The sequence below is a fragment of the Panthera tigris genome, chromosome A2 (genome assembly GCF_018350195.1).
Source record: "Panthera tigris isolate Pti1 chromosome A2, P.tigris_Pti1_mat1.1, whole genome shotgun sequence".
Taxonomy (NCBI): domain Eukaryota; kingdom Metazoa; phylum Chordata; class Mammalia; order Carnivora; family Felidae; genus Panthera; species Panthera tigris.
Genome location: NC_056661.1, coordinates 148,571,708 through 148,583,746, shown reverse-complemented (window position 1 = coordinate 148,583,746; position 12,039 = coordinate 148,571,708). Strand labels below are relative to the sequence as shown.

The window sequence follows — 12,039 nt, the reverse complement described above, 5'->3', positions numbered from 1 at the left end:
TGGGGTGGTCTTCTGGGGGCCCGCCTTGCTGGGTCTGAGGCAAGCATGACTGGGAGGGGCAGTTCCAGCCTTGTCAGCAGGTTAGGTGGCCAGTGTCTGCTGGGCTGGTTCTTGGACATGGTTCTGTGTTTATGCTGAGGGACAGGGGAGGGAAAGCCTCCTGCCAGTTCCTTTGTACCCCCAGAGGGGTCTCTGTTAGCTGCCTCTCTGGGACTAGTCTCAGAGGAGCAACTAACCTCAGCACTGTGTGCCCCAGGCACTCTTCAAATCACTGTATGTCCTCAGGCTGTTTACCCTGCCTTGGGTCTAAGAGCAGGCCCAGTGCCTTGGGGCTCTGTTGGAGCCAAGCCTGCTGACCTTTAGAACTCCAGGCTTTAAGCCTGGTTGCGAGAACTCATGAAATTCAGCCCCTCTCACTGTCCGGGCCAATTGCTGTGGGGATTCGTTTTCCCCATGCTCTCCCCATGTAATTGTAAAGACAGGTCTGTTTTAATTAAGCCATCAACCTTAAACTAGCTTTTATCTCGAATATTTTTTTTCAGACCATGTGAACTTGTAATATGTTTGGGTTAGTCTGTTCCCACGTGTTACTCTATCTCTTGTCCTTCTCCGTGACCACAGCTCCTTCCCCACCATAGTGGCCTGGATTCATGTCTCTCCCAAACCTTATATCCGCACTTCCTACCTTCTTTGATGTGGCTCTTCTCTACCTTTAGTTGTGGACTTCATCTGCTAGTCTTCAGGTCAATTTCTGAGTATTTAGGGTGATTTGATAGTTTTCTAGTATGAGGAGAGCCTAGGATCGTCCTGGTGGGGTTTTGGAGTGATGGTGGGGTTCAGAGCTTATGGCCAAGAAAGAATTCTTGAAGATGGCTTCTGTGCAAAAAGGTGATTTTATTAAATAAAGCATGGGACAGGACCCCTGGGCAGAAAGAGTTGCACTGGGGTTATGTACTGTGGAGTTAGGAGAGATTAAGTCAAGAGGAGGTTTTTTAAAGGGATTTTCCATATGCTAAAGATAATTACTGGAGGCCTAGCTATTATCAAGCTAAGGTGGTTTTTCCCTCTAGGAAAGCATTATCATTAAGACCGAGGGAGTTCATGGAGGTTAGGCTATTGATAAGATTGCCTTTTTCTTGTAATTTACTGAGATATTTGTAAACTGATGGAGACTGTCAGTTTAACCATTTGTTTTCTGTCCTTTGCTTTGTTCTTGGGCAGCAAGGAGTGCCTGAGGAATATAAAACATATCCCACCTAGGGATGGAGGTGGGGGGAGATAGTTTGTAGGGTGTCAGCTTGCCTTATGCTCCTTCATCACTTCTACTTCCAGAAATGATCTAGATTTTTAATGATTTTAGCTTAACTCATCATTTAACCTAACTCAGCAAAACTTTAAGGTTTTAGCTTACCAAAAAAAAAAAAAAAATGGGAAAACTCTATAAGTAGACATAAATATCATAGAAAAGCTCATTTATAAACTTTTATGTTGTTTAATTTACTTGTCTTTAATAACTATGATTATTTTTGAGTAAGCTCTATGCCCAGTGTGGGGTTTGAACTTGACCCTGAGATCAGTCGCATGTTCTACCAACTGAGTGAGTCAGGTGCCCTGGTAACTATTTTTAGATTACCTGTAAAAGCTGTATTAAACATTAGACAAAGTCAGCCATTATCCTAAGCTATTAATTTTTGTTGACAGATCTTATAAGAGACAACATGAACTTACTTGGCTAGTAAACTCAAGGAGAATACGTTTTTATATGTAGTGTTTTAACTGTAAAGACATATGTTTTAATTAAGCCATCAACCTTAAACTAGCTTTTATATCGAATATTTCTTTTCAGACCATGTGAACTTGTAATATGTTTGGATTAGTGTCTGAGAATTTTAGAATGCCCAATCCTTACAAGTGCTTGCCCTCAAACCAACTGAATAGAGCTCTTACAAATTAATTTTAGCAATACCATCTAGAAGTAGAAAATAGCACAGAATTACAGCATGTAAATGCAGGTACACGTGAACATATGGACAGAGAGCCCTTATAGTTTCAGGTTTTAAAGTATTGCTGTGAAATAGGTATGGAATTTACTAATTCTAAAAGTTATATCCAAGTTGTTTTTCTGGTAGGTGGGATAAGGTTATCAGTCTAGATAGCTAAAGATTTTTCTAGTATTTATGAAGACACCTAAGATTTGTATTTCTCTTTGGCAAGTTGAGTTTCCAAATAACCTCTCCTCCTTTTGTTTTTTCCTTTTTTCTTTTTAAAAATTTTTTTAAGAATGTTTTTTTTTTTTTATTTTTGAGAGAGAGAGACAGACAATGAGAGTTGGGGAGGGGCAGAGATAGAGGGAGACACAGAATCTGATGCCTGCTCCAGGCTCTGAGCTTTCAGCACAGAGCCTGTCACTGAGCTCCAACTCACAAACCGCTAGATCATGACCTGAGCTGAAGTTGGAAGCTTAACTGTATGAGCCATCCAGGTGCCCCACCTGAAATTTGCATTTAAAAAAATTTTTTTAAATGTTTGTTTATTTTTGAGAGAGACACACACACAGAGTGTAAGTGGGGGAGGGTCAGAGAGAGAGGGAGACCGAGAATCCAGAGCAGGCCGCAGGCTCAGAGCACGATGCAGGGCTTGAACTCACAAACCGTGAGATCATGACCTAAGCGGAAAGTTGGACGCTTAACTGCTTAACCGGCTGAGCCACCCAGGCGCTTCTGAAATTTGCATTTTAAAGGGATGGACCAGATAGAATTTCCTAGAGAAGACCTTGGAGAACATTGGACATTTACATCTTAAAGGCACGGAGAAAGAATAAAAGCTTCTTTTACTAGGATTTTTGTTCCCTTAAAGTCAGAATTTTTACACTTACAAGACTTTTGAGATAGGGTAGGTTTGGGGATTGGCAAAAGGGATTGGTAGTCTGAATAGTTTTGAACCACAGCTCTGGTTTTGTAAAGACTAGATTTATAAAACAAGAACAGCTATTAATTCCTCAAAGAATTGGATTGTCCCCTAAATGATATCAAACTACTGACACACCCATCTAGCTATAAGAGTATCTTCTTTGGGCGGCTGGGTGGCTCGGTTGGTTAAGGTTGGTTAAGCGTCTGACTCTTGGTTTTGGCGTCTCACAGTTTGTTAGTTCAAGCCCCATCTCGGGCTCTGTACTGACAGCATGGAGCCTGCTTGGGATTCTCTCTCTCCCTCTCTCTCTATCCCTCCCCTGCTCGCTCTCTCCGTCTCTCTCAAAATAAATAAATAAACTTAAAAAAAAAAAAAAAGAATGTCTTCTTTCAGGGTGCCTGGCTTGCTCAGTTGATAGAGCCTGTGACTCTTGATCACAGGGTTGTGAGTTCCAGCTCCTGGGTATAGAGATTACTTTTAAAAAGTCTTTTTAAAAAAATGAGAATGTCTTCTTTGTCTCCAGGTTCATAATAGCTTGGGGGAGAAGGCCTTGACATAAAAATTGCTGTCAGGCTCTGAATATCAGCAACCAATTCTTGATTATAAAGTTATTAAATCCTTTCAAATATTTTGTCAGGGCAAACAGTAAATAACTCTGGGAGGATTAAACAATGGACCCAAGAGGGGTCCTCAGAAAGGGTGTAAAAGATACTGTCTTGGGAGAATCTAGAGTCACTCTCAACAATAGCCCAGGAAAGAATCAACTGCCTGCATGCCCCAGGCAGGCAGAAAGCCAGTCAAGTTCTTAGGATATAAAAGGAGACAAGCAGGGAAATAGCTGTTTCCGTGAGAGAAAGGATCAGTAACCATTGGAACTGGATTTGGAAAGGAAGAGACAATGCAGATTTTTATTTTCCTCTCTCAGCTGGGCTCAGGTAATATATTTACAAAAACTCTTGAGGATCCTCCCTAGGTTTAAGAAATTACTCAACTAAAGGGGGTCCTGGGTGGCTCAGTTAGTTAAGCGTCCGACTTTGGCTCAGGTTATGATCCTGCAGCTCACGAGTTCAAGCCCTACGTCAGGCTCTGTGCTGACAGCTCAGAGCCTGGAACATGCTTCAGATTCTCTCTCTCTCTCTCTCTCTCTCTCTCTCTCTCTGTCTGTCTGTCGTTGTGCCCCTCCTCCGCTTGCATTCTCTCTCTCTCTCTCTCTCTCAAAGATAAATAAACATTAAAAAAATTATTCAAGTATGGACCTTAGTTTGACCTTTGACCATGGAGTGAAAGATATCTGAAGAGTATTACCTATAGCCTCAATTAGTCTTATTCTGCAAGTGACTGCTGAATAGTCTCTTTAGAGTAAAAGGCAGTTCACCCAGGTTGACCAGGATGAGTACTCAAAGGATAGAGGGGAACAGTAGGGTTACACTGGCCTTACAGTCTTGTTTTAAGTACCTTTTCTCAATTTAATGAGCTTTTTACACCGAATCTTTTTAATAAAACTTTGGGAATTTTGAAACGTTTTGGAGGCTTCTGCTTGCCATGTAAAAATAGGTATCCCGTTGTGTCTAATTTGGGAATCCTTTCTTTCAAATGCACTTCTTAAATGGCCTTACCTAACTGGAACGCTCTCCATCCTGGCCATTGTAATTCTAGGTTCTTTTTAGTATCGCTATTTGTGTTGCTGTTCACAGCTTCTGGCACCATAGTTTTTAGACCTAAAATAGGCAGCCTTGCCAGAAGGTGGTGGGCTTGACTCTGTTGAATTTAAGGATCTCCAGGCTAAGCCTTTGTTTACACAAAACGACCAACAAAGACGTGTCCCTTAACACACCAGGAGTCAGCAAAAGATGTTAACTCTGCACTGGCCAAGAAAAGACCAGGGACAAAACTGACAATTGCCCACGTAGACCAAACCAGCAGACTCCCTTCAGGGAGACTGCGCACTGGAAAGGGGTAAAGGACTAAAACTCCAAACTCTGGTAAATGGGGGGCGTGGACTGGAACTGGGGAAGGGATTACAATGTGCTACTGCAGACCGAACCCAGAGCTAAGGACCAGTGCTGTTAGATCCTCCTGTCCCTCTAGACCTGTTAACTCTGTTCTGGGAAGCTAATCAGATTGGTAGCTCAAATGCAGAAAGAGCAGAGCTGCAACCAGGAGGGACTTACCACTGGCTCTTGGAAATGGCCAGAAAGAGAAAACTCAGAAGAGTTCTCAGGGCGCCATGCCTGTGTTTCTGCCTGTCCCTGAACACCATCAGAAGTTCCCTTTGGATCCTGACGTTGCTACCAAATGTGTTTAGAAAAAAAATTTAACCAAGTGAACTTGAAGATTTAATAGGCTTTCTTAAACTCTTCATGAATGGACAGCATTCTATCTAGCAAGTAGAGGGGAGCTCTACCAAGTAAACAAGAAAATGGTTTTTAAGGGCAGAGAGAAGGCATTTATTTAAAAAAAAAATGTTTATTTAGTTTGAGAGAGAGAGAGAGAGAGAATGAAGGAGGCCTTAGCTGTCAGCACAGAGCCCTATAGGGGACTCAATCTCCTGAACCATGAGATCATGACCTGAGCCCAGATCAAGAGTCAGATGCTTAACCAACTGAGCCACCCAGGTGCCCTCAGAGAGAAGGCATTTTAAAAAAAGAAAGGAGGGACACTTGGGTGGCTCAGTCAGTTAAGCATCCGACTCTTGGTTTCGGCTTAGGTCATGATCTCCTGGCTCGTGAATTCAAGCCCAGTGTAGGGCTCTGTGCTGACAGTGTGGAGCCTGCTTGGGATACTCTCTTTCTACCTCTCTCTGCCCCCCTGCCCCCCACTTATGCACTCTTTCTCTCTCAAAATAAACTTTAAAAAATTAAAATTAAAAAAGAACAGAATTTATTAGCAAGATGTGTGCTGTTTAGGCAAGGTTGCCTTCTAAGGGGAGTAGAAGGGGTCTATCAGTAAACTCCCTAGTATTGACCAGGAAACTCTACATTGACTGGTTCAGGGTTACATTCTTGGGGGATAGAAACTGCAGTTGGGTTAGGAATTAAGTCTTGGTTTACTGACTTGGGTCCTTAACCTGTGTGACACTGTTTGGGGCCTGTGGTTTTCTTTTGATAACCAGTAACTTTGTGTGTAATGCTGTGTCCTGCGTTCATCGTGAAACTTGTCAAACTCTCCAGACTGTGTTAGCTTAGCCCTGGCATGGCTGCTTGTTAGGGCATTCAGCTCCACGTCTAACCAGCATCATCAAGTAGATTCTTGTCTAGGAAGATCACTGGAGTCTCAGTGCTGTGGTTCTTCACCCGTGAAAAGATGAGAAAGGTGGGGGGGGGGGGTCTGTGCTCAAGGACTTTGAACATGTCCTGAAGGATTTGGAAGCACTTGCTTTCCTTTGCCATGCATTCTTTAGTCATTTATTTTAAATATTTTTTTCTCCTTTTGAATGTATGAGGTTGAATCATATGACATTGCTGCTTTTCAGCCCTTTTGACCTACCAAAAAAATGGCAGTTTCATATGGCTTAACCTGATAGGGATGAAAGGCATTTGAAGTATTTTCTAGATAAAAATGGGACATACAAGTGCAAAGTTACTTATTTCATTCAATTCATTTATTTGTTCATAATTGTTCGTTTGTATTTGTCCCTTTATCTTTCTAAGTGATTAGGGTTACTGATTTTTTTAAATTTTTTTTTAGCTTTTGCTTTTATTATTTAAAGACCTATAAACTGTCAAAAACAGGGACTGTGATTTTAAATACAGATCTATGCCAAATAATATCCTCATTAATTTGGAGGCCACTGGTTCGGAATGTGAGATAATCTTAACAGTCATCCTTAATTTAGCAAATCTTTACTTTAGAAAAGAGTAGTGAAAATTAATAGGAGAAACAAGTGTGTAGAAGAAATAGTTGAGAGAATTGACCATTCCATACAAAGAACTGATGATGATAATTGTCCATTCACTTACAAAAATCTGTTGAGGGGCGCCTGGGTGGCTCGGTCGGTTGAGCGTCCGACTTTGGCTCAGGTCATGATCTCGCGGTCTGTGAGTTCTAGCCCCGCGTCGGGCTCTGTGCTGACAGCTCAGAGCCTGGAGCCTGTTTCAGATTCTGTGTCTCCCTCTCTCTCTCTGACCCTCCCCCGTTCATGCTCTGTCTCTCTCTGTCTCAAAAATAAGTAAAAAAAAAAAAAAAACTAAAAAAAAAAAATCTGTTGATGTCTATCAGATAACATTTTTTAAAATGTTTATTTATTTTGAGAGAAAGAGTACGTGCACTCAAGCAGAGGAAGGGCAGAGAGAGAGGGAGAGAGAATCCCAAGCAGGCTCGTGCTGTCAGCCCCAGAGCCTGACACGGGGCTCGAACCTATGAACTGTGAGATCATGATGTGAGCCAAAATCGGTAGTTGGACGCCTAGCCAACTAAGTGACCCAGGCGCCCCATCAGATAACATTTTTTGAATACTAGTTTTAAATTGCTTGAAAAATACTTAGAGAGTGTCCTTGAAAAAGATTAAAATAGTATTCCTCGAAACATACTCTGTAATTCAGACTTTTTCCATCTTAGTCTAGCTTTGTGATGTATTTTTTATGTACTTAGTATTGACTTCACATTATAATAGTGATACAGTCTCTTAATATAGAGGAACTAAAACAAAATAACCTTTCTAACCACAAAGATTGATTTCCTTCTACACTTGATTTTCTTGAAGTAGATTTTGTGTGATGTGCTGTGATGTCTGCATTTCAGGTACTATGCTGTGATGGTCACCATGTTCTTCACTGTCAGCGTGGTGAACAACTATGCCCTGAATCTCAACATCGCCATGCCCCTGCATATGATATTTAGATCTGTAAGTGCTGCCGGCTCCCATGTGTATGTTCTTTCAGAAGATGAAGCCAAGAGGGTAGATTGAACACTTGGCAAAAGTAGAAAAGTCTTGTAGTAAGTAAAGTCTAGGGTATAAGAATAGATGTCCTGGATGAGTGAGCATAGGCTGGCTTTCATCTGCAAAGTAAGGTAAAAGGTGGACAGTTGACTTTTAGCCCTCTGAAGTCTTAAGAATGATCAGTAAAAGGAGCTAAAATGTTGCCGGGACACAGATTTTATGTTAAATTTCTTTCATCTGGCTGATTTTATATTCAGACTTGGTATGAATGTTATTTAACTTATTACTCATCAATTTTGGTTTCTTTCATAAAATTACATTTACTCTTAGTACATAAAATAGATACATCCCTTTTCTGATTATATATATATATATATGTATATATATATACATATACATATATATATATGTACACATATATATATACACACACACACACATATATATACACATATATACACATATATACACATATGCATATGTGTATATATATACGCATATGTGTATATATATACACATATGCGTATATATATAATCAATTTTTTTTTTTTTTTTTAAGCAAGAGACTTGAGACAATTAAAGGGAAATTTTTGATGAAGGTAGGGTTTCTCCCAAAGCAGCAGACATTTTCTTCTTCCACTAGTGTTTGGTGGGAGATCTGCATGTAGTTTGGTATATAAATAAGAACAGTGTGCTCCCTGAAGAACAGGGAAGACTTCAAGGGGAGTGTAGTTAGAATGGCAGAAAAATGCGAGATGGGTTGTCATTGGAATTACAGCACTTCTGTGTAGTCTTGAGATTTTTGTGAGATCGAAGGTGCTATCCCCAAAGGGACTTTTCAGCCCTAATTATAATTACGTAGATAACCTTCAAAGCATTGGACGTGTAGTAGACTTTCAGTAAAGACTTGCTGATTGATCGCCACCTTTCCAAAGAAGAGAAAGACATCCCTGCATGACTTCTTTCATTATTTGAAACCGAGGGTGAGGAGAAGTTTATTAAAACTCTCATAATTCAGATGGAAAATTTCACAATAAGTCTACAATATAATTTATTTCGGCTAGCCTTAGTTTCTGCTCTGACCGGTATTTAGAGAATTGGCCATTTTTCTTATTGTTATCTTTGAAAGATTTTATTATTTTACGTAAGAGATTTATGTGGTTTGTACTTTTTGCCATTATAAGAACAAGTGAACCTTATTATTCATCCTGACCTCCTCCTCCTCGGCTCTTTTGCCCGCTTGTCCATGTTCATATTTATCTGGAATTATTTGCTTTCCTAGGGCACTAAAACTGTTACTGTTGTCTCCTTTTATAGGGTTCTCTAATTGCCAACATGATCCTAGGAATTATCATTTTGAAGAAAAGGTAACCAATACACTTTTGTATTTTATGTCTAGGAAGGCTATCCTGAGCCCCATCCATCAGCTGGATTCCTTTTCTTGTAGTGATGATAAGTTTGCTCTTGATAATTCCTTGTTTCTCAGCTCTCTCTGTGACAGTGACATGCATCTTGAGGCCGTGGACCGGGTAAGGGGCCCCACCTGTCGCTGTGGAGCAGCATTTTCTCTGGGTAGAACTCTTGTCATCATTGAGTCTTTAGTACCACAGTAACCTACATAACCAATTGATTTAGAACTTCACTCCTGTGTGGTGTCTACTAGCTACATGAGACCGTTTACATTTAAATTTAATTAAATAAATACTTGTATCTTGGTCCCAGTAGTCACATTTTACCTGCCTATAGCCCACGTGGCCGGTGGTGACCCTGTTGGAGAACCCAGATATGGAACATTTTCAGCTTCATGGAAGTGCTGGGACAGTGGTGTCATAGAAGGTGTTTATGAGTATAGCATGATCATCCATGTTGGAAAGAAAATTCCTAACAAAGGCCCAAATGGCCAAGAAGATAGAATGAAAAGTTTCAGGATTGTTCTATGTGGTTGTCGCCAGTGGCTTTCTCTGGGATATGGTTGGGAATACCAGAAGGCCCTGAGATGCTTTCTCAAAGTGTTTGCCTTCCACTTGTGTCCTGAGCCTTAACCCATGCCCCCAAGGAGGTGGGGCACTGGGGAGAGTCAGCACATTCAGTCTGGAACACTTCTCAGGGAAAGTTCACCCTCACTGTTAAGATCACAACCGTACAAGCTTATGCCAACTTTTCTGTCCTAGACCCCAGTATTAGAATTCTGTGTGGGAATCTAGAGTTTTTAAGAAATAAGGGCTGTGTCACGAGAAAGATCGTTGTCCTGTCTTGATAGGCTCCTTATCACGAACCCTTTATCTTCTGAGGCTTCTGTATTCCCCCAGATAGGTATGATTGTAACTGATTTCTAGCTTCTCTCCAGGTGAGCATTCATATATCCTGGTCAGGTTCGTTACATCGAAGTGACTGCCACGCTTCTTGACAATGTGTAGAATTCACGTTGGGACAGACCTGCAGTCCTTTCACCTTTGATTTTGCTCATAACAGGGATACCAAAGGACATGTTATAAAAGGAATGTATTCTCTGGACAGTGCTCCGAAATGTCCTGGGCCTTTCTCAAACATCTCCGTTTCCCTTAAGAACTTATTTTGGGTCTGTTCTCTTGAATCTATCCAAGTAAGCCTTTTTGACGCTCCTTGGTGTGTGCTCCCCAAAAAGCAGGAATTTCCCTAAGGTAACTATCTACTAGCATGACTTAGTAAGTTAGTATCTCCTCTTGTTTAACCTGAGTAGGGCCTCTTAGGTTCACAGTGTTTTCCTCTTTCTAGGCTTTGAAGACCAAGTCCATACTCATTAATTTTCATGAATTTTCAGGCCACAATTCCAAACCTCTCCCGATCTTGATCTTTCCAGACCGAAGAGTTCCCTTACTTTTGTATCTGCCTCCTCTAGCACCTGTTTCCTCACCCTGCCCTCTCCTCTGGCGTGGTGCTGTTGGCCCCTTGAGCTGCTGCTCAGCCGGTCCTTTTGGCCTTTTATGAGGTGATATGACCAGAAGTGTACAAAGTATTTGACTGGAAAACCTCTGATGGTTCCTCCTGTAAGTTTAATTTCCTTTCATTCTTGCCTGAGTCCTTTTGCTTTATCACTAAGAGCCCAAGAGGGATGTTAACGATGTTGTTCCAGTTAATAGGAAATGCCACTGTTCTTACTGCCAGTAGTCCTATTAGTGTCATAGTCCTCCCTTTATCCAACTGTGCCAGCATTTAAAAACATAGGAGCGCCTGGGTGGCTTAGTCGGTTGGGTGTCTGACTCTTGATTTTGGCTCAGATCGTGAGCCCAGGCTTGTGGGATCAAGCCCTGAGTCTCGCTCCACATTTAGCTGCTTAAGATCCTCTCCCTCCCCCTCCCCCTCCCCCCCTCCGACCTCCCCCACTTGGACACATGCTCTCTCTCTAAAATAAAAAAAATAATAATAAAATAAAAGCAACAGTCGAGTCATTCAGACATGATTTACAAAATCCTTTCCTGAAAATGGACAAGTTGAATGATTTTTTTTTTTTTGAGCACTGAATCCTGCTACTTGGCCGTGATACTCTGTTCTTCCTCTTGTCATTTAGGTCTGGGCCCCCTGACACTCAGGTCCCTTGACACTCAGCTCTGGGCCCCCTGAAGACAGGAGAAACAGGTGGCAGTTAAGATCTCAGTCGGGCTTTCATTTGGACTCTTGAGCAGAATGGAATGTCATGTCTGGTCTGTGTCATTTTTGGTTCTTGTTTTCTGATGAAACGATCTATCGGTCCACCGACCGATGGAAACTCTTTTAAGCAGCACTAAGATTGGGTGTTGTTTAGACACCAGCCAGCATCCTGATTCTTTCTCACATGGCCTTACGTGGGAAGTCTGCTAGAAAGTGATCCCCTCAGCCATGTTTTGGTGATTTTTACTCTTAGGCTCCATCGGACTGTGAACATAGTGTGGAAATTCAGATCTGTGCTTTTTTCCTAAGGTGTTCTGGTTCTTGTTTTTGCAGATACAGCATATTCAAATATACCTCCATTGCCCTGGTGTCTGTGGGGATATTTATTTGCACTTTCATGTCAGCAAAGCAGGTGGTAAGAATCACTTCACAAATTATTTATATTCACTCCTTGCCGTGGGGGCACAGGTACCTATTATTGACGCAATAAACTTAAATGCTTATGCAATAGAAGGATTCGGGTCTCTGCAAGAAAAGAGTGGAGGTGACTGGGTAACACAGATATTTCCTTTGTACCCAAGCACCTTGCATGTAGTTCTAGACTCTATACCGAGTATTTTTCT

General features: G+C 41.4%; 1 protein-coding gene across 1 annotated transcript in view; it reads left to right on the top strand.

Moving 5' to 3' along the window:
- Positions 1–12,039, top strand: part of SLC35B4 (solute carrier family 35 member B4) — a 35,981-nt gene that overhangs the window by 15,666 nt on the left and 8,276 nt on the right. The window contains exons 3-5 of the mRNA XM_042972817.1: positions 7,651–7,753; positions 9,107–9,156; positions 11,750–11,831. Coding sequence (XP_042828751.1) covers positions 7,651–7,753; positions 9,107–9,156; positions 11,750–11,831 — 235 coding nt within the window. The remainder of the gene's footprint in view (positions 1–7,650; positions 7,754–9,106; positions 9,157–11,749; positions 11,832–12,039) is intronic.